The sequence below is a fragment of the Lepidochelys olivacea genome, assembly GCF_965140295.1.
Source record: "Lepidochelys olivacea isolate rLepOli2 genome assembly, chromosome: 16".
NCBI lineage: Eukaryota > Metazoa > Chordata > Testudines > Cheloniidae > Lepidochelys > Lepidochelys olivacea.
Genome location: NC_140426.1, coordinates 18,062,601 through 18,085,733, shown reverse-complemented (window position 1 = coordinate 18,085,733; position 23,133 = coordinate 18,062,601). Strand labels below are relative to the sequence as shown.

The window sequence follows — 23,133 nt, the reverse complement described above, 5'->3', positions numbered from 1 at the left end:
CATAGTCTCTTCTGAGAAACCGTGTGATGTGAACTCAGTCAGTGCTGCTACGGCACTTGCTCCACATCACCACTGCTGCATTCCCAAAGCGCGGGCCCTGACTCATGAGTGGATTGTATTGGGGCTGGTATTTTTCAGGTTGGAACAGAACACCCAGCAATGGAGGTTGGGGGAGACGGGAAGCCGCATCTGACCTGAGGCTGGGAGGTTTTGGTGGGAAGAAGTTGCCTCTAAGTTGTATATTCATTAGGGGTGAGGCTGAGGGTGCCAGCTTCCAACCCCGCTAGTTTATTGGTCACAGGTGGGGGGGAAAGTTTGAAGACTGTTTAAGGTCACATTTAATCCAGATATTACAGTGGAGATAAACATCCAGTAGTCAGGTTTCCCCAACCATAAAGAAGGTGGCTAGCAATGAAAATGCTATGACGACTGATGAGAAAGGCCTTTGGAGAATTGCTTCTACTCCAGAAGTTGGCCATAAATCTGCCAGAGAGAAAGTTGAAGGGAGAGAGGATGAGATGGGTACTGGCAGGGGGAGCAAAGTGGAGATATAGGGAAGGAAGAATGAGTGACAGATGTCCAAAAGAGCAAGAAATGGAGGGAAGAGAAGTGGGGATAAAGAAAGTGAGGAAAAAGGAAGGGGAGATAGAGAAATGGAGAGAGATGGAAGAAAGACAAAGAGAATAGCATGTCATTATCCCTGTAAACACCAAAAAAAAACCTCTCCCAGGATCCTTTGAAGGAACACAGACACTTGGCGGTAGCTGACAAGCTTGTTCTCTTTCAAAGAACCAGCTCATCTACCATCCCTGGCAAACACAAAACATTCCTGTCACGGCCTTCGGAGCCTGTATTTCAGCTTTGATCATCTTAAAGCACATAAATCTTTCAGAAATGGAGGGGGAGAGAAAAAAGGATTCTCTTTGGTAACACTCAAGGCTGCTACTTAAAAGGCTGGAGTAGTTACTGCTGCTCGGTGACATTTAAGCAAGCCTGCTAATGTAAACTGGACATAACCCTGGAGATATTGGACTATGTCTGGTGTCATCCTCCACCAACATTCCCGTGCTCATATGATGATGGTGGCTTACAGCCTTGATGTTTGTTCTTGTTTTCATGTGAGCATGTACCACAGCACGAATGCAGCAGACAGTTAATTGCACGGGACTGTAGCTGTGCTGAGGAACAGGAACGCTTTTGGCTTCTTCACTGTGGCCAGATACTCCATGATGTACATATGAATAGCTTCCAGCTGACAATCTATAGGGCACCCAACACTCCTTTCCATCCTCCTGTTCTTCAGTCTTCAGTGCAATTATTGTGCACTGAATTGAAGGTAAACACATTCCCACAGTTGCTTGATGATGTTTTCTTTAAGGGACATAGAGTAATTCAGAGTAAAATGCCTATTCAAGGCCATGGACCTCTCTGAGGGCCTACACCTAACCATCTGTGAGCCTGGATACCATTCTGTCCATCTACATCCATTTACTCCAGCCACTCCACTACAAATAGTCATCAAGCTCCCCTTCCATCTACCCACGTAGCAATCAATTCCTGTGCACACTGAGAACCGAGCAAATGTTCACTTCCACTGTAAAACCAAACCTGCCTCTTCTGCAGACCTGTGCATTGACTCCAGATGGAGGCATCCTGAAGCAGTGCTCACTTAACTTGCAGGCACTGTGCAGAGGGCCAGTGTGCGGGCTCAGTTTAGTATAGTGACTTACATGCGTTAGGGGATCCGTTGGGGAGAGGCAGGTAGGAGCCAGCCCGCCAAGATCTGGTACGAAAGTTCTTCTTGCACTTGCCACAGTCCTGGCCAGTGGTGTTGTGTTCGCACTCACACTGCAGGCTGCCCTCCTTAAAGGAGCACAGGTTGGCATGGAGATTGCATTTACACCTGTAGGGGAAAATGAGAGAAAGAGAGAGGTAGAATGGTACACAATGCCACCGTGGAACTCTGCCAGAGGATGTTGTGAAGGCCAAGTCTATAACAAGGTTAAAAAAAGAACTAAATAAATTCATGGAGGATAGGTCCATCAATGGCTATTAGCCAGGATGGGCAGGGATAGAGTCCCTAGCCTCTGTTTGCCAGAAGCTGGGAATGGGCGACAGGAGATGCATCACTTGATGATTAGTTGTCCTATTCATTCCCTCTGGAGCACCTGGCACTGGCCTCTGTTGGAAGACAGGACACTCGGCTAGATGGACCTTTGGTGTGACCCAGTAGGGCTGTTCTTATGTTCTCAGGACAGTAAGCCATCCGCTCCCAGCTGAGATGGACATGCTGTGTAGCTGAATGTACAGAATTAGATCCAAGCTAATTACCCCTTCACAGCAGCTCTGACAAGGGTTTCATGGCACTCACCCATGTTCCTATTGTGTCTGGCATTTGTGCTACAAGGATTCATTCACCTATTTATGGAGGATCTGAAACATCTCTTCCAATGTGAGCGGTATCATCCTTTAACCACATGACTGCAATAGGACAGGACTATCCATGTTTATAAATCATAGTAGTGAATGGCACAACCTAGCCTGGTAAGATCAAGGTTCTAGGAGACAGGAGACTCATGGAGCAACTGCATCTCTGGCCACTTTTATATTTGTGCCTAAAGATGGATTTAGGGGCCTGACTTTAGGCAACCAGCTTTGGCCTTACTTTCTAACGCTGTGCCTCTCTCTTCTCATCAGTGAAATGGGGGTAATGTTATGAGGCCTATTTATAATGTGCTTTGAGATCCTTGGATGAAAGGCATTATCTACATGTTAAGGTCTAAATTCTGTGCTGACTCATGCCCTGTGCAACACCACTGAATTCAATGCCACCGCACCAACAATCACCAAATCTTAAGTGAAGATCAGCAAAATCTTTTCACCTGTGATCCAAGGCAGACTGATGTTAAATAAACCCTCCATATCAATCCAAAACACCAGACCCCCCAGTTTCACGTGTTCTTCCCATGCTGAAATCCTAGGGGGATAAGATAGGGGAAGGCTGACTCTGAGAATCATTGAGATCACCCAGAACCCCCCCCCCCCCGCCATTTTCTTCTTCTGAACTATCTTGGGCCCTTAGACACACAGGATATTAGAGGAATAGCTCGTGTTTATATTAATGAGTCACGACCCTCAATCCCCAAGCAGGTTGTTAAAATTAAGAGCCTTTCTCCCAGGGGGTGGAGTAGTGATAGGATATAGAACCTTTTATCCTGAGACCACCCATTGCAATCCAGCCCTGATCAGTGATGACTGAAAGTTATGACCGACTGATGGCTATTTGGTGCCCTGTGTGAAATTAATGTAGTGAGTCTCAGGCCAGTTCTTAGTGGACAAAAGGCCACTTGTCAAAAAAAAAAATCCTCACAACTTGCTCCTTTTCTGGAAGTGTCCAGAGAAAACAAAGAATGAAAACAGTACTAAGCACTTTGCAAATATTAATGACTAAACTTTTAATGAACCACTGCAAGACTGGTAGTCCTTAAATACCCCCATTTTACACATAAGGACTCTGAAGAAGAGGGGTTAGGTAACTCCTACAAAGTCAGAGCTGAGATTAGAACTCAGGGCTCGCAGGCCTAGGCTCAGGCTATGAGCCCTATAGACCACAGAAACCGAGTACCCTGCTTATCCTACAAGTAGTTCCTCTAGGTTAGGGTTGAGGTACAATGGGCCTGATTCTTTACTACCTTGCACCTTGTGTAATCATTTATATCTGGGCAAAGGGGGTGTAGAAATGTAACCCCCCATGTAAGTGAGCAAAGAAATCTGATTGGGTAGTACTCATTTTTTAACGGTGTAAATGATCAGAAGGTGCATGGCATTGGAGAATCAGGCCTATTGATGGGACAGTGCATAAGAGAAGCTTGTCTGGCTACTTTCTCTGCTGTATCTGTTCTGGGAATAAACAGATGACATTAGTCTCAAGAACCGTAAACCCGGTACTGTTCACCTGTACTATACCCAGTCAAGAGACAAATCACAATCTCTTGTGGAAAATATTCCAGGAGCAGAAGTTTCTTTAGAATCTCCAAAGAGTCCCATACCCATGTTTCTGATCCACGGAGTCTGCCCTTGCTGTGATCCCATTTGTGCATAGCTGGAAGATTTTACTCATAAGTTATTTTTGTTTCCTTGTTCTTATTTCCGGCAAACTATTTACTCACATGCCATGCAGAAACTGGGCGGAGTCCCTCCTCCCCAACATACTATCATTGCTCATCTCTGACCCAGGCAGAGAAGGAAATATACACTCCATAAGGGAGCAAATTTGCACTCTCAAGCAGGAGCTGCCAAACACAGCATGTTATGTTTGAGTGTCTGTGTTACTGCAGGCTGGCAATGGCAGGTAACAGCTGAAAGAGCTAAAAACCATAGCACTTAAAAACGCTGGGAGCAGCTTGTAAATCAGAGAGTCTGGAAAAGGGGGTGTTAGCCAGCACTTATAAAAAAGGGTCCCCATGTCTCAGCTGTGATGGGTTCTTCCTTCTGTCTCTGATTGAGGGAAGTTTCTGCACTGATGTCCTAACCCCCTTGAATAGGCAATGACCAGCACTCTGGAGCATGGAGCCTGACTCTGTGAATTATTTAGAGTCCACAGAGCACTGGCTCCTTCTCTTGCTATAAAATTAACAAAAGAAGAAGGGGGAGAGGAGTAAGCAAATAGCAGGTTAAAACAGGTCAGAGCATCACCATTGCTGAGCTGGCCCAGGCTTGAGTCAGAGAGCAAGGGCTTCGGGGAGGTACAGCACTACTCACTCTTTGTGAAAGGGGACAACAAAGTGCATGATTCAATTCTAGCACCCACCATTTAAAAGCCAGCATACAAACACTCAGAAGCAGGGGTGCTACACATGGGCAGCCTTGACTTCACAGGCTAACTTCTTCTAGCTCCTCACTCCCCTTCTTTCAGACACTCCAGTGGTCAAGGCCACGCGTTCCTCCTCTCATTTTCTCAGCAGAGGAGAGATGGATTCCTGATGCTCCTGAGGCGGCACTGATCCCAGAGCACAAGTTGTCCTCTCCCCCCTGCAGAACTATTAGCTCCAGGTCAAGGGATGGAGACGAGATGGAAGCTTAAAGTATGACCAGAAGGCATATAGGCCTAAGGCAGATGGAACCCTAGCACTGTTGTGTGCCAAATGATCATAGAATCATAGAATATCTGGGTCAGAAGGGACCACAGGAGGTCATCTAGTCCAACCCCCTGCTCAAAGCAGGACCAATCCCCCCAGATTGCTAAATGACCCCCTCAAGGATTAAACTCACAACCCTGGGTTTAGCAGGCCAATGCTCAAACCACTGAACTATCCCTCTCCCCTACACTTAGGCTTTTCAGAAGAGTGGAGCAAAGGGCAACTCCCCCTCCTCAGTTCACCGGTGGAGCTGTAAGTTTGGTCAGAGCAAAGGCCTGGATGACAGGGCTCCTGGTTCTGTTCCTGGCTATGCCATAGACTTATAGGCAAGTTACTTCACCTCTTTGCCTCCAATTCCTCATCTATAATGTAACCCTTCTGCCCGTCAGAGTTGGCAGCAACAAGGGCCGGGTTCAATATCTAGGGGTTCCATTCCAATAACACAATGCAAACCGGCTCGAGCCCCCACCCAGTGACCTGGGACAAATATATACCACTCCCGCTGGGCGCCTCCAAGAGGCGATACTTCCCCTCTCGCAAGCACATAGTCTGAGTGTAGCAAAAGCCTTTTAATAACAGAGAGAAACAATGTGGCATTATGTTGGGGAAACACCACCAACAGGATTCATAACACAACCCATGAGCAAAAAAAAAACCCACCCCAGGCAAATTGGGGCATGCCCTTTTCCCTTTGGTTCTTGAGTCCAGCAACCCCAAAGTCCCAAAAGTCCAATGCCCCAAAAGTCTCTGTCCCTGGTCAGGGCAGCCCCAGAGTTCGAAAGTTTATCTGCGGAGCTTTACCTCCCAACCTGGGTGGAATTGGGATGGGGGTAAGAGGCACCTTACGTGATCTGAAGCTGACCGCCCCATAGCTCCACAGCAAGTTACTTCACCTCTTTGCCTCCAATTCCTCATCTATAAAATGTGTCTAATACTTCCCAGTGCAGCGTGGATAATGCTTAACCAATCAATATTTGCCAGCTTCTTTGGGAGCCTCAGGAATGGAAAGGTATTATAGCTCATCCCTCTGCCGTGCACACAGCTATCACATGACAAGGGGACCAAAAGCCACTACTGGGCATAGGCCCCGGTACCTTTTACAGTCACGCATAGGTGCACTGTTGTAATGACAAGGCAGCTGAGGCAGATCATGTGCGAAATGTGACAGTCTCTTCATGCCCCAAGGCCTTCCCCGAGTCAGAAGACTGTTCACCACCAGCTGCATTCCCACGGCAGCAACAGAGGCTAACCAGGGTTATTCAGTCATGGCCTGGACCTCCCTGGGCAGGGCCTGGGCAGCTCTTACAATAGAAAGGTGCTGCTGAGCTGCTAGTGTCTGAACTTCCATCTGCATGGGGCATTTTACTAAACATTTCTCTTAACTTCACCTGCAGTCGCATGGCACAATGATGGGGGCAGAGAAGCTCACCAAATCCTCTGCCCTTTTCTAGGGCTCGCGTATCTCCCCCACTCTTCTAGGGGGGTTCCCTGGAAGAGCTGAGGTGCTGCACCCCACCATGGAATTTGAACCTGCTCCTAACTACTAGGCCTCTGATACCAAATCTCAGCCAGAGAGTGGGATGCAGCCCTGACTTATCTTACAAGGAGCGTGAAAGAAGGGTCTCTGCTGGAAGCGGGTAGACATGCACGCTCATGACCTGCGTGCGCACACAGAGCTCACTGCCCATGATGCACAGCGGCCAAGCCAAGCGCCAGCTACCGGATCAGCACTTGGGGCTGCTCTCAGTCCTGGGGCAGTGGTCATGCATTCCTCTGTCACGCCTGCAGGGCATGGCTGAGGAAGGACAGGCTTCTTGGGTCAGCCACAAAATGCTTCAATCTGTCTGGCTGTCGGAGCACGTCGAGATGACTGGGCACTGTGCTTCCCAGAGAGGGCTCTCGCTCTCTAATGAGCGTAAACAAGCAAAATTAAATAAAGAGCAAGCAAGCAGCAGAGACAGCCCGCCGCCCTCCCCCTTTAGTCCCAGGTCAGCTATTTCTCGCTGCCTGGCCCTATCCATAGCACAAAAGTTACCTCGTCCAAAGGATCAATTTTGCCAGGGAATTGCTTTCTGAATTCGGCCTTTGAGAATCATCCATCTAACCAGAAAACTATAACTTGAGCGGCCTGACCCCACAACACAGCACTTTTCAGACCAATCCATCAGGATGCATCATTTAATAATGAACAGCGGAGCAGCTTAACATGGCCCAGGCTGCTGATCCCGCTGCGCTGCTGCTGCCTGGAGCAAAACTTGCCACTCCCGTCCCCCATCCACATCCCCAACTGCCGCCCCATCTTTTGTTCTGCTTTAACTCCTTCGTCAGGGTTGGCTGGGTGAAAACAACTCTCCTCCTTCCATCACCATCAATGCCTTCAGTTCAAGGACATACGCTTTAGCTTGGCAGCATAGGGGAAAGAGTGCCTTTCTCTAGCCAAGATCCAGCAGGCAGAGAACGGAGAAAATAGCATTAGTCCAGTCCCAAGGGTTGCAAGCCTTGCTTCTCTTTGCTCCTTTTTATCAGGTACCCAACTGTCTGAGCCAGGGCAGGACCAGGAAAAGGGGTTTAGGATCTAATCAATTATATTAGAGGGGTGAACAATGCCACAAGTCCTAGCAGAGGCTACTGTGCACCTCTCCATTCTCAGGGCGGCCACAACTCCTTTCCCTTTCTACCATTATAAAATGATTACACCAGGGAGGTCTGTCTGGCTCAAGGGCTGCTAAAGGGAGAGAGCCTTTCCCCCTTAAGTTGCTGGTTCAAGTCTAGACCAGGTGACAGTGGTTACCATTTGATAATTATTCAATGACCTTTGTGTGAAATGAGTGTGGTGGGTCTCAGTCCAGTTCCTCATGGGTAAGCTTCTCTAACACAAAAACCCAGCAGAGGAGGTGGCATCAGCAGAGAGGCCAAGTACTAAATAGGCCATAGAGTCTCAGCTTCTCTCATCCCCAGCCTCAGGGCAATATGGGGGAAGCATACATGGCTTGTCCATGCTGGGAATAAACAGAAGAATGTCAAACAGAATTCCCTAGTAATAGGCCTGAATGCTGCAGTAACGCTACAGTATTGGCTCCAAATGCTGTAGCTTACATTACAGAAGTATTTATTGATTTTTAATGCAGGTCCTTTAGCCGTCCTCCCCTTCCCTTTTGAAATGACGCAGCGTGGCCTAGTCTGCCAAGGCCTAAGCCAGGGACACAAGGATAACCGCAGGGCGCCAGGGAAAGTTTACAGGTGTGTAAGCATCATTTTGCAGCCGTGAAGAACGTTTCCTAGTCATCTCCATTTCTACGAATCAGCATTCCAGAGGTCTCAGTGAGAGAGGCACGTCAGTGCCAAGTCTCCGCGTGAGAGATGGAGGGCCAGCACGCTTAAGGTTTGTAAATGAGGAGCCGACGAGACTAAGGCAAGGGCAGCAGACTTCCAGCATAGCTGAAAGAATGAAAAAGGCAGCCACCACCCTGGTATTTCATTCATCATAAAATTAAAACATACATAGTTTTTTTTAAAAATCCATGGAGATAGTCTATTTGATTCCCACGTCCTTTACAATCATTGAATTCAGTCTCACAATGCCCCGTGAGCTAACTAAGGGTCCTTATCCCCATTTTACAGATCAAGAAACTGAGACAGAGAGAGATGTTAAATGACTGTCCACATAGTGGAGGTGCTGAGAGCCATTGAAGCAAACTGTAAACCCTGTAGATGATGGAAATCACTTCAAGCCAGGGAGTACTGCCATACCCCTAGCACCCCTAGTTCCAGCACCTATGTGACGTCCCTCCCCACCAAAAAAAATCACCATGAATCACTTCAGTTGCAGAACCCAGAAACCCTGACTCCCAGTCCTCTGTTCTAACCACTGGACCACACTGTAATGCTGCTCTAGGGATGGGGAAACACTCAGTAAGTGGGTAAGTTATCCTACTTGCTTTCCTTGCACTCATCACCTCTGAAATCTTTTTGTCCCCAGTACTCACTCTCCAAGAGCTTTAGAGTCATAGATCCCAAGGCCAGAAGGGACCATTGTGATCATCTAGGCTGACTTCCTGTGTAACACAGGCAGTAGAATTTCCCCAAACTAAAGAAGGAGCCCTGGCCCCAAGCCCCCTCCGTCTGAGTCAGACATACACACTGCACATACAAGCAGCTCGAGGCATCCAGAATTTCCAGACAGGCCTGTGACTGGCATACAAGAGAGTGGTGGAAGGGGAGAAGCTGGGTTCCTCCAGTGCTTTCTTCCACACCATTTCTACAGTGGGAGATGACCTCTACCCACCAACGTCTCTCCTCCACCTCCACCTGTCCTCCCTTCCCTCCTCCATCACCTGCCCTCTCTCCACAACTGAGAGTAAGGCCAGCATATACTTCAAAGCTGATAACTTTGCCACCATCTTCTTAGCAATGCAGATTGCGTCTCAGGCTAGAGATGGAGAGCTTTCCTAATCCCCAGTCAGAGACCATCTAGACTCACCCTGGAGCTCAGCAATGGAATTGCTCCAAATTAAAATCCCTGCTTCCACCCTGCTTATCACAGCTGGCATCGGGAAAACTCAGCACAGGTGTGGAAAGCTGTTATTGTCTGCCATCCAAAGGATGGATTACGATGACTTTCCACTGAATTGTTTGCTCACTGTAACTGATGAACCTTTAATGAGTCTCACGGGACCATGTGTTTGAAGGGAGCTCTTTCCTTTCTGTCCCTGAGAAAGTCCCTCTTTCAACTAATCTTGGCTCTCATGAATACATGAATAACTATTTTCCTCCCTTCCCGCTATTGTCATCCACCGCCTGTGCTTACACACAGCACTTAGGCAGCTCTTGGACGATTAACCCTGTTTCTACCTAATTCTCTGCAACTGTTCTGGCAGATCAGCAAAGCATGAAGCAACTATTTCACTGACCTCACAGCAAGTCTGCAAATACAACATACAATGGCCATTGCACTGGGACTCTTTGTGCTCCATCTGTGCACCCAGAAGCTAGTGAAATAGTGCCCAGTGAATACAGAATGTAGGTGGCTCCCTGCTTTCCCAGAAAGAAGAGTTTTTTTCTATTTGGATTCAAATTCCTGGAAAAAATAACCTAGTCTGGGTTTCTCACTGTTCCAGATTGTGACGTGGGAAAACATCACGTGGTAAATCAGCCCAAGTAATCTCAAGGTGCAGAAGACACTTGTCATGGCAACGTCCGATGGCTTCAGCATGAGGTTCACATCCTGCTATTTGATCTTATAGTGGGGTCTGGAACACATGACTTATGAGGAGAGGCTGAGGGAGCTGGGATTGTTTAGTCTGCAGAAGAGAAGAATCAGGGGGGATTTGATAGCTGCTTTCAACTACCTGAGGGGTGGTTCCAAAGAGGATGGTTCTAGGCTATTCTCAGTGGTAGAAGAGGACAGGACAAGGAGTAATGGTCTCAAGTTGCAGTGGGGGAGGTTTAGGTTGGATATTAGGAAAATCTTTTTCACTAGGAGGGTGGTGAAACACTGGAATGCGTTACCTAGGGAGGTGGTAGAATCTCCTTCCTTAGAAGTTTTTAAGGTCAGGCTTGACAAAGCCCTGGCTGCGATGATTTAATTGGGGATTGGTCCTGCTTTGAGCAGGGGGTTGGACTAGATGACCTCCTGAGGTCCCTTCCAACCCTGATATTCTATGATTCTATGATCATATGACTAGAGATGGGCCTGAATTACATGGGATTACATGGGATCCGAATCCCCAACGCTGCCACCTCTGAACCCTGGGGAAATCCAGATCTGAATGTCCAGATCTGAATGTCCCCATTTCAGCTTCAAACCACCACTCCAGGTCTGAATACAGGCTACACTGTTGGGATATTCAAATCCCAGTCTGAACTTGGCAGCTTTGCATAAGGCAGATTAATGTCCTGGATCCTCATCGTGTGGAACAAGATATGTGTCACGCTGCCTCAATGTGCAGGACACTTCACATAATGCATCCACTGTACAGTGCCTGACAGAGCAAAGCACCATACCGATTAAACTCATCCCCCGAGATGCTTTTCTCCTCCCAGCCTCCATAAGCAATACTCTCCACAGAGATTCCTAGCAACACAGAGTTGTTATGGACTGGTGAATTCTACTGGAACCCTTGAGGGAAAAGAAAACTATTTGTGCCGCCCTTAGAAATTCATTTGAAGTTGGGTTATCAAGAGAAGACCATCTAAAAGATGCCAAGATGATTAGCATAATGGATAGCCACTCCATTGGGTGCAGCAAGTCATTTTAAATAAATTGCTACTCAGCAGCAGTCAAAATACTGCTGAACTTTGGAAAGGATTTCCCCTTATCATTATTTACATGAAGAGCAGTCTTTTTAAAAACCTTCTGAGGTAGGGGATTGGGGGCAGACGAGGAAGAAGGGTGAAAAGGATGTACCACGGATATACTAACATAAATATTTGCAGAGTAATGTGTATAAATGCTCTCTGGACTTTCTCCTGGAACGCAATAATGCCTGCAATTGAGTTCATTGGCCAAATTTAATTTGGGCTCCGGTAGAAGTCTCTTTATATTAAGTACTTTAACATACATCACCTCCTCAGTCTATCGATGAAATTCTATTATTTGCTCAGGACCGGACACAACTCGGCAACAAAAGGAAAGAAGGCTCCACAAAACAAAGCCAGAGGCAGGTAATAGGACCTTGGGCATCTCTCAGCTGGCATTGATGAAATGTCACTAGTGCTTGGACAAAGGGGGAGCGTTCTGTGTCTCCCACTCTCGCCCCCCCTTACTGCAAGCCTGCAAGGACTCTCCTCCATTTTGCAGCAATTACAGTAATAGCATTTAAGAGTCTTGGGGAAATATAAGCAAACAGCTGATGTGAGTTAATAACTTAATTTAACTATACGGCCTGGAGCAAGATGTCTCTTAAATTAGTTAATTCCAGTTCAGACCATTTCCAAAGAAACTCCATCCATATAATCCTCCTGCAGCGAGAGAGAACACACTCAGCCAATGGAATATTGCATCATCGGAACACTCTCCCTAGCTGACTGGCAATCCTCAAAGCCAGGATACCATAGTTTATTGGGTGCCAATCACCCCTAACTTGGGTGACACATACCACACCTCTTGGAAATTCCAAGAACAATGCAGGGAAAGAGTGGTAGGAACCTTGTACTCAGTAGCAGCATCTCCTCAGAGGGAAACCCAAAATGTATTACAACATTTTGCCTTGTACCCATGTGTATTTTTCATGCTGCTAACAGGTGGAGATGCTGCTCCCAGACCCCCCTTCATTCCTCAGTAAAACATGTCTGATCGCTGGTCAGTTGTTCATCAAAATCTAAGAACCTCACCTCTAAAACAACCCAGTAGCAGCTGTCAGATGACTGAAGATAGCAAGCGATGTTTCTACACGTGGAGATTCTCCTACAACTTTCTAAATAGACAGAGGGTTAGGAAATTCCGTGCACTGAAATACAGGCTGAGACCAAACAGAACTCATTTCACACGTGTACCGATTTCCAGATTCCAATCTGGGTCCTAAACATGAAAACACAAAGGGCTGTGGCCACTGCACCATACAAAGGGACAGAATCAGGAGGCTGCAGCTCAGCTGAGCAGAGGGGTAACTGTATTTCTTTTGGCAAGATTTTTTATCTAGTACCACCAACTGTCATGTTTTGCGGTACAGGATGACTGGGAGGGCAGCAAAGAATACCCCCCTGCATGTGACCAGCAGTGGACAATTAACCAGCTGCACTATGAGGCTGTTTGGGGAGGGTCATGTTCCTTTGAGTCTGAAGCTGCAGGTACTGGCCACTGCGAGAGGCAGAATAGTGGACTAGTGTTTTGGTCTGGTATGGCAAACTCTATGCTCTTATTCAAGCAGAAAGAAAGGCAACCCTGGTAGGGAATCCATGTGTAAAAGTGTGTGTACCTCACAGCAGCATGAAACAACCGGAGAAAAAAATTACAAACCAAAGCATTGGAAGGTGGAAAATTTAAACCAAAAAATACCCACCACCAACAAAAAAACCTTCACAGAAAGAAAACAGATTGTGAAGGGGGAGGCAGGGAATCTAAAACAAACAACCTACAAAACTGAAAATCATCTCTTCTAATTAATTAATCCTTGGCCTGACAAAGGCCTAGCAGCCGAGGTATTATTATTCTCTAAGCCTATTTCACATGTGCATTTTGTAATATAAATGACATCTCTGAGCTCACATTCTGCAATTTTCTCAGAGGACTACTTAGGTCTAGAAAGAGAGAACGAAAGAGAGAAAGGGAAAAAAAAAACAGGGAAGAGAGGAAGAAAGAGGAATCTGTTAATTAGTCTGAAATTGAGTCACTTCTCTCAAATCTGATTTCTCATAACTGAATCTGTGTCCTGGCTATGCCACATTAACTTCAATTACTGCTCATTAAACCCTCTGGGATGGAGTTTGCCCTAGTGAATGCTGCTGTGCCTGACATTCCAGAGAGGAGAAAATTACTCCAAAGAGATGCTGCATGATAGGAGTAGAGTGTGGCCTTTTCTATCTCACCTGCCTGACGAGCCCACTGTGACTCTGCACACAGGAAAAGAGACGAGGAGCCTCATTCATTTAATCTCACATGGTTAACTGCGTTGGTTGCTGTTCTGAGCAGAGAACTAAGCTGTGAACAGAGAGCTGTGTGGAAAGGTCTTTCCATTTCCCTCCCTCGCACTACCCCGACTGATGCGCGGGCACACACTCATGCAGGCCAAGCGCTTTCTCGTTTCTATTCCTGTCCTAAGGTCTGTGCATCTCCAGTTACTCAGCAGATCAATAGGGACAGGATGGAAGAAGAAAAAGAACACCAAGGAAGAGCGAGAGAGTAAAAATAACCTGCCAGACGTGAACTGAGAAACAGACCTAGCTGAGCTAGTGTGACGTGAAGGTGCAGACAGAGAAGGGTGCCTGTGTGCGTATGTATGCGCTTGGGGGGATAGCAGAGTCAATAGTCTGCTCCAGCCAACACCACACTTAGCCCTCACAAAATGGAGACCTCCAAGCCTACCCAGAGCTTCCATAGATTGCCCCACATTCTCCTCCAGGGTACGTATGGTCCCCGGAAAAGTGCGGCCTACAGAATGTGGATGTGAGAATGAGGCCAACAGCTTCCATTAGTCTGAGTCCTTTTAAGCTCTGCCCTGCTCTTGTTCCAGGAAGTTTTGTCAGGTTCCTGTGATAACTTTTCTTCTAGAGAAGCTGGGGATGGGAGGTTTGGCTGGGAGAGCCCAGGAGCTTGCAGAAATGCCATTTTGACCGAAGGAGGATTTGTGTAACCTACCAGCAGGACTACGGGTTCTGGGGTGGCCCATCCAACAGCATCACAGTATCTGTAACAGGAACACACTGTTCTGCAGAGGAATTAGATAAACTGCACTGAATTCATGAGCTAAGTCTAGGTGACAGAAGTACATAGGTGTAAATTTTTAACAGTGGGAGTAATTGACCATTGGAACAGTGGTGGAGTCTCCATCACTGACCATTTTTAAAATCAAGATGGGATGTTTTTCTAAAAGATCTGCTGTAGGAATTACTGTGGGGAAGTTCTCTGGCCTGTGTGATACAGGAGGGCAGACTAGATAATCACAATGGTCCCTTCTGGCCTTTGAATCTATGAAAGCTCCACTGAGGCATACGCTGTATTGGTGACAAAGGGTTTTGTTTAAGTGATGATCAAATTCTTCTCCTGCCTGTTAAAGCCAATTGGAAACTGGCTAGCCACCTCGATGTACTCCAATCTCATCAGTATCAGAAACGAAGTCACTTTATACCAAGATGCTGGAAGTCTGCAAGAGGAGTCAAAGTTGCCAGTCTTACTTAACTGATCGGAGGGCCACTCAAACTGAAACTTGGTGATGGACTATTAATTAAAAGAGAGGTGCCTAAATTTTGCCCACCAGAAAGCCACCTATGCCTCAGAACCATACCCACTGCAGCTGCTCCCATTTGTAATATGGAGGAGCAACCCACAGAGACTGCTGTTCCTTGCATGCAGTGTTCCACCTTCATCCAACTGGCTGTCCAGATCTGTAGGTCACTGGATCCCACATATTGCAGGTAAGTTTTTTTCCTTCTGGTTTTTAAAATGTTTGTTTCTTTGTAATTATAGTCTCCCTCTTCCTTTGTAATCTCCCTTCCTGATCCTCAACATTATACACCATCTTATCTATGCACTTGCACCTTTCTGCACACAGCGATTCATTCCCTTGCCCTGGAATCACTCAATACCCTCCCCTCCTCCTTCTGGCCCACTGAAGCAGTCCTGGGTATTCTTAGCTACATCTCTCTTTCCAGTGCAGTGTTTATATCAGTCTCTCATTGATTTTTTTCCCCTGTACTTGCACCTGGTGACCCTTCCTTGCTGAGCTGTACACAGGGTTTGATTTGGTTTTAAATACCTGCGTCCTAATTAGCTTCACTTACAGTCAGTATTAGATTAGTTTCCAGTGAAAACCTGCAGGCTGGAACTGAAGTAATCACAGGACTAGCGGGGAGGGAGTCAATTCAGATGAAGACTCCCTCCCACGCACCCATGGCTCCTCTCCAACAGGCAAGAATTCCTCCCACCACCCTCTTGGCATTTCAGTTGCAGAGCTGGCAGCTGTGGGCAAGCCAGACTGAGGGACACCTCTACCTCTCCGCCCTCAATCTGACCCACAAAGGGCCTGTCCTCTTGGGGAAAGGACAGAGTGATTACTAGCATGAACAAGGGGAGAGCAAGGGTAGCTGAAAGCTGGGTCTCATTTTATCAGCAGGCCTAAAGTCTGGGAGCGGAGAAGAGGCTGCGTAAACAGTTCCGATTTCAGCCCAGGGAAAACTCAGAGTACTCAGAAAGCACCCAAGCCAGTGTGCTTGTGAAGTCACCCTACACAGCTGAAATGTTAACTGGAGGTGAGTGGAGGGACCAGGGGAGCAGAGATGCCACTGTTCTGCAGCAGGCATGGGCAGCCTGCCAGCTCTGGCAGGAGGTAGCTCTTCAGACACTTAAAAAGCAAAAACAAAACCACCCATAATTGTCCCCCTACTTAAAATAGTGCTGTAGTTTCCACTGGTCATTTGTAGTCTAACCCTCCCTCCTCTTTGCCCTCCCCTTCCCTGTGAGCCCTAGAGACGCATTACACAACCCACTGCGGCTTCTACTTGTTGGAGGAAAGAACAAATAAATAAATCAAAAGTTAATCTCATTAAGTTTGGGGTCAGAGCTGGCTTTAGCTGCTGAGGCACCTCGCTCAGAAGCCGAAGCTTGAATGGCAAATATTGAGTAAGTGGAACCCCACACAAGGGCTGGGATTTTGTTTTAAACCTTCCGTGCTGTGAAGGTCTCATTTACTTTCCTCTTAATAACAGAGAGAATGAAAAATATCACAATGGAGAACGCTATGCAGCCCAGAAAGGAGGGGCAAATATCAAATGAAGTACCCAGTGCAGTGCACAAGAGAAGGAAAAAGTCTCAACAGCTATAGCAATTCCACTGAATGTGAAAAAAGCTCCAGCATATTTATATTATATACCAATTACTTTATTTTAACAAGTACAATGGGTGGGGAGGGGAGTCCAGCCCCTTCTGCTTTACTCTGAGCCCTACTCAGAGCATATCTTTGATGTCCCCTACACTACACTGCTCAATGATTGCAGGATGGCTCAGGGTTCACAAAAACACATCACTCCCGAAGCATTTGCACTCAGTCCTGCTCACCTGAGTAAAATGCTGGAACCTCTCAGGACATTTGTGACAAGCTGCCCTTTGTCCTTGAAGTGCCCCATGCAGTCACAGTTACTCCTCAGCCTTACTAGTCATCCAGAGGGGCTCGATCCAGGCTGTTTGGGTCTTCAAGGGGAAAAAAGAAGTGGCCGGAGTATGGAAGTGGGAGCAAGGGACTCCTGAGTTCTAATCTCAGCTGTGACACCAACTTCCTCTGTGACCCTGGGCAGGTCGCATGACTTCTCTAGTTGGGTCTCCACCTCTGTAAAATGGGGCTACTAATCCTTGCCTGCCTCAAAGAGGTGTTTATGAGGCTTAGATAGTTAATGTTTGTAAAATACACTGTGTTTGGTTATAGCATTTCTTATGATGAATAATTGGACAGTAGGCAAATCTCAACTGGATTGTAAGCTCCATGGGGCAGGATCATTTTGGTTGGACTACGTACACTGACGGTGCTGTATAAATAATACTAGATCTTGGGTTTGCCCACACAACAGGTACAAACTTTGTACATTTTTGAAACCCAAAGGTCATTATGCAAAGGCACCAAGTATTTGATCCTAATTTACCCCTTTCAGAGATGAGACCCCTTCCAACCTTGTCATGGCCCCACAGTCCAACCAAACCTAATAAATTGATACACCACCTACAACTGTCATGCCAACACAGTCATTCAAAGTGTGCTTACTGGAGCTGTGAATTGATTACCATGGCTTTGCCACTGCTGTCAGTAACCACACCGGCTGCTTCCACACCAAGCTTTCAGCGAGCGCACCCTGTGAGAAGTGGACCCCCAAGTGGGCTGAAGGAGGAAAGGGAGATACTGGCAGGAGATGGAGCGGAAAGTAAAGGTGTTCACTGTTTTCTGTGAGGAAAATAAGGGCAAGGAAAAGAAAAGAGGGTCTAGGCACCTTCCTCATCTCCTCTCGTCACTCAGCTTCCCACTTTTCACCCTCTTGCCCTGTCCCTTTGTTTCTTCTCTCTCTTGCTCTGTTCTTTTCCCTCCTCCCCACATGTTTCAAACTGCCTATGCGTTCTACACCACAAGCCTGACATGGAGGAGAGCAGGGCATGCTCTCCCACAGGGAAATCTGCTAATGCAGAGGGAAGGGCAGGGATGTGACACCCAGATGGGGAGCTCCCTGGTTAAAATTCCACCATCAAACAGAAGGGAAAGTTGGGGTGACTTCCTGTATCTGATGGACTCACCCACTCACTGGACACTGCTCAGTCATCCCTGCCAGAGGCTCAGAATAATACTTCTGAAAGGCAGATTTTTACTTATTTATTTTGCCTTTGGAACAGAACAGATTGTGCCCAGCAAGGACAGCTCAAAGTCTGCCCCAGGTGATGCTGCCTGTGTCCTGGGTTATAGTTCTGAGAATGTATCTTTGTTTAAAGGGAAAAACAAACACATGGGTTCCCCAGCCCCTCACAGTTGCTCCCTGTGAGCAGAAACGTATGTGGTTACTTGGCTGCATTGGCAGCTAAAGGGGAAAACTTTTGTGGGAGCCCCTGCTAATAAACTGGCAGCCCATTGCTGAATTAGGGCAGCTATGAACCTGGGAACCAAACTTCTCCCCTAATACAGTGCACGCACTGTGCTCCCTGCATCACCCTGTCCCCCACTCCGAAAGAGAGGGACCCTTTCATTTCTTTGCACGGTTTCCTTTTTCTGGGCATGAATTCAGAAAACCCAACCACGGTGGCACCTCCCAAACATTTCTACTTGCAAGTCTTAGCAGCAAGCAGTTTGGAAATGATACAAGATGCTCTTCTGTCACTCTGGTGATCGTTGAGAGCCTTGCTAGTTGGGTGGGAATTTTTCCCTCCTGCTTGCAAGTCTCACACAAGCTGGATGGGAAATTAGCCAGCTCGGCACTTTTCCACCTTACTTTGCTTTTTCAGTTGATGTCATAACGTAACATATGGCATTGCACAGAGAAATAAGCATTGAAACCAAGGGAAACAACAAAATTGCCAGTGGGATAAAACTTCACAAAGACCTCTTGTGACTAAAACACTGACAGCCTGGGGTGTGGGGCTCAGTGGGGTAGAGCCTGAAGAGCCAGGTTCAAATCTTGACGTGCATCATAAATGAAATGGAGTTCAGTGATTGGAGCCTAGTATCCCTCTCCACCAGCCTTCATATATCACTCATCATCTTAGACAACCTTAGAAAGGTTTTCAGGGCAGAGACTGTCATCCTGTGTTAAAGGGCTGGAATAGCAGCGGAGTAGGTGTCAGGACTGAGGTGAATTGGCAGAGCTGTGTCAGTGCTCGGGACTATAATAGCCGTGGTTAATGAAGGGCAGGACTGAGGTGTTACTGGAAGACTTGTGTGCATATAGCAGCAGGGCAAAGTAGTTTCTCAGTGGATGCTATTCCAGCCCTCTAGCCCGGGAGATGAATCTCTTATTTGTGATCCCTTTAACACAGTTAAATCTCGGGTCACATCTGAGTGGGTGTTTGGCCTTTCCCAACAATCTACTATGCTACCTGATAGACTGCGCTGCTAAATGGGTTTGGGGGTCAGATAGTTTGATGGGCAGAAGAGCAGCAGTGCTAGCAAGAAGGGAGATCAGTGAAGGGGCTCGAGGAAGCTGTTGACCTAACTCAAACTTACCCAATATTCAGAGGCATCCCTTGCTCCAGGGTGAAGATGATCAACTTTTTGACATATATTACGCCATCCCTCTGGTTGGAGTGAAGGAAAGTCTATGTTTACATACCAGAGAGCCTCCTGTACTTCTATGCTGCTTTTCATTTCAAAGTGTTTTATAACATTAATAAAACCTCAAAACACTCTAATAATATAGGTATTAATACCCCCATTTTATTGGTGGGGGGCAGTGGAGATACAGGGGAGCTGAGTGACTTGGCCCAGGACAAAGAGCAAGTCTGTGGCAGAGCTGGGAATAGAACTCAGAACACCCACTTCCCAACTCTTTAATCTCCTGCTCTTGCTGCTAGATTGGCTATTGTGTTTGAGTGTGGGGACTCAGCAATTCTTCATGGCAGACTCTCACAGTCCCTTCAGGAGGCTCATTTGTAATCCCGTGAGGGGACATGCCACCCATCTGCTCGAATGTTGATATTGTCTTGAATTGGGAGAGTGGTGAGGAAGGGGAGAAATACTGAGTTGATGATCTGATGGGTTGACAAACGCATATAGTTGGGTTCTTTCTGATATTAACACTAGGTCCCCTTCCCCATCCCTCCAAGAAGAGAGACAAACATGGATATAGTAACTGTTACCTGCCGGTGACTTCAATGTTGGAGACAGCATAGAAGTATTTGTACAAGTTCTCCCTCTGCACGTAGGTGCCCCCAAGTGCCGGTCTTAGCAACCTCATCCGCAGGTCAGTCATGGTGAAGAAGTCCTTCAAGCCCTTGGCGCTCTCCAGCCTGGTGTACAGGTTGTCCATGTTCCTGAGGTCCTGGCCAGCGAAAATGGCAAAGCGATCCCTCACCTCCAACCGCACGTTCTTCTCCTTCTTGGAGCCTGCCCAGCGGGAGTACTCCTCTGTGCAGATGATCCTGTTGGCACTGGTAGTAGAGAGGTCTCTGACCCGCCGGGCTGGCATGCCAAAGGCTTCCATGCAGTCATCCGCATAGTACTGGTATGGGTGCCAAGTCCTCCCATTGTCCAGGGACTTCTCCAGCATCATGATGGTGGGGCGTCCGTACTCGAAGGTCACCACAATGTCATCTGTCAGCTCTATGCTCTTGTTCCAGGAAAGTGTGATGTTAGCCAGCAGGGGTTCTGGGTAGCGGCTCCAGGTCATGCTCTGCCAGTAGGTGGCCAGCCCTTCATCCTCTTTGTCGAACATCAGCTTTGGTGGGTGGGCCAGGTCAGGGGTGGAAGCGTCACACTCATCACTGCACAGGTATGGGTTCTCCTGGAAGATGAACAATAATAAGAGAAGAAGGCGAGCCTTAGTGTTGTTAAAGGTGGGGCTGGTAGTGCCAACTATTATTCAAGCTGCCCACACGTCCCATGACAAACATCCTGTTTCCAGTTTCCTATAACATTGCCAAATTTTAACCCTTCAGGATGAAATTTGATATGCTGGGTATCTCTCAGGCTGAAATTTTGGGAAAATTTCAGACAAAATGGTTCAGCCATTTTCAAGATAAGGCTAAGAGAAAAGGTGGGTGTTTTGCCCATGATTGAGACTGGATGAGACCAAGACCGGAGGAGGGGAGAGACATACCAGATGAGGAGCCAGGAAAGGGGAACTTGGACTGACAGGGCAGGAAGACTGGAACTGGGTAGAGAGGGGAGAGGGAAGATTGGAATTTAGACATAAAACTGGAGAGAGAGCATAGGACTGGCTGGGCAAGGAGACTGGGACTGAGACAAGGAGCCAGAGGTTGGGAAGAGACAGGACTGTGACAGGAACAAAATGGAGGGGATGGAGCCAGAAAGGGTCAAGCGTGGGTGGGAATGGGCAGGCACTGAGGTCTATGCCCACTAGAGCACATTCCCTTCCAGAGCCAGGGAGGAAACCCAACATTCCTCTGCTGTCAGCAGCTATCTCTGAAACTCACTGGCAAAGCGTGTGTTTCATCCCCCTGCCGGGCTGGCCCACAGAGTGGATGAGAATCCCCTATTGCTAGCACTGACTCCATTAAGTCAAGTGGCAACGCTCTGTGCAGTGGAACGAAAGGTTCCAGCCCTGCTGATGAACTGTGTGGGTGTCAGTGATGTCACGTGATGGAATTTGTTTATTCAGTTTGTCTTCAAAAATATAGGAAATCTCTCACACAACCTACAAGAAAGGAACATTATTAAGGTTGCACTCAAAAGTTAGGAAATGCCAGAATTAAGGCTGTCTGTAATTAAAGACTGTGTCATAATGCACGTGCCCAAGGGAATTGAATTCACATTGCACAAGCAACCTTAATTCTGGCATTTCTTAACGTTTGAGTGCTTGACTTTGTAACTTTAGTAATATTGGTTTGATCCAGTTGTGTGTAAAGAAACAGAAGCCTCTGGAACCACAGAAGGACAGTAGTAATTAGAGCAAAATTATCAGATTAACAAACTCTTCTCCTGGTAAAAGGACATTTGATATTAAATCGACACTTCAGCTAATCTTTAAAACAAAAGGTGCTGGGTAATTTTCTTGCCTTTTAACTACACTTGCATCTATGCAAATGGAATAAGGTGAATCAATGCTATGCTTCAGACTCACTTGCAGAGGTCAGGTACGAATTTAGAGCACTGCACAATTGGCCAAGTGTTTTGTGATAGTTTTCCCCATCTTCCTTTGAAGGAAAAAAATACATTGGCCACTAGTAGGTTGGATGGAACAGGGGCCTGATCCCATATGGTAAGGCTTATGTTCCATTGTGGGGGGGGTGTATGTGTATATCTATATATATTTATAGAATACTGGTATATAATTTAAGATATAATATAGCACAATCATCCAACTCCCTATAATGAGGGATTACTTGCATTCATTACTGAAATGCAGGCACCTATTGGATGGATTGTAGGAGTTATTTACTAATACACAGCAGCACTATATGAAAGTGGCTGATGGAAAATGAAGAAACCCATATCCAATTGAAACTGTAGGAGAAATTTAGCATTGGGTCATTGTTCTGCTGCAGTACGCTCAAAACTTCATCATCATGAAACCAGGACACTTGCTGGTTTAAAGTAGAGTAAATGGTGGATTCTCTGTAACTTGAAGGTTTAAATCATGATTTGGGGACTTCAGTAACTCAGCCAGAGGTTATGAGTCTATTACAGAAGAGGGTAGGTGCAGGCCACAGAACCTCAATATGCAGGAGGTCAGACTAGATGATCCCGATGGTCCCTTCTGGCCTTTAAGTCTAAGACAGCTAATTTATTTTACTGGGACAAACAAACAGGTAATAGTCCTGGTACCTTGGTTTTGCCTCTCATCTGAAAGATGGCACAAATAGCAGCAAAGCACCTCTTAACACAAGGGTAAGCCATATAAGTGGGAAAAATGCCACTAAGGCAAGGTCTACACTAGAAACTTTTGTCTGTTTCCTAATATCCTTTAGGGCTGTTGTTTGTTTTAACATTTCTATGCTAGCAAATGCCTACTGCAGACACAAATTATACTGGTTTAAAAAAAAAGAAAAAAGATTTTGCTAGCATGGTTTATTTCATTCAGGGAATCTCTGTAAACAATGTTGACAAAAGCCCTCTTTTGCCCATAAAGCTGCATCGGCACTGAAAAGGTTTTCTGTAGCTTTACTAGCAAACCTTTCAGTGTAGACTAGGCCTCA

At 46.7% G+C, this 23,133-nt stretch overlaps 1 protein-coding gene across 2 annotated transcripts in view; it reads right to left on the bottom strand.

The window, feature by feature from the left end:
• The window catches only part of NTNG2 (netrin G2), a 67,870-nt gene that overhangs the window by 21,580 nt on the left and 23,157 nt on the right, over positions 1-23,133 (bottom strand). For both annotated transcript variants that reach the window (XM_084650237.1, XM_084650238.1), the window contains 2 exons: positions 20,116-20,759; positions 1,731-1,903 (listed from right to left, as the gene is read on the bottom strand). In XM_084650237.1, coding sequence (XP_084506363.1) covers positions 1,731-1,903; positions 20,116-20,759 — 817 coding nt within the window. The remainder of the gene's footprint in view (positions 1-1,730; positions 1,904-20,115; positions 20,760-23,133) is intronic.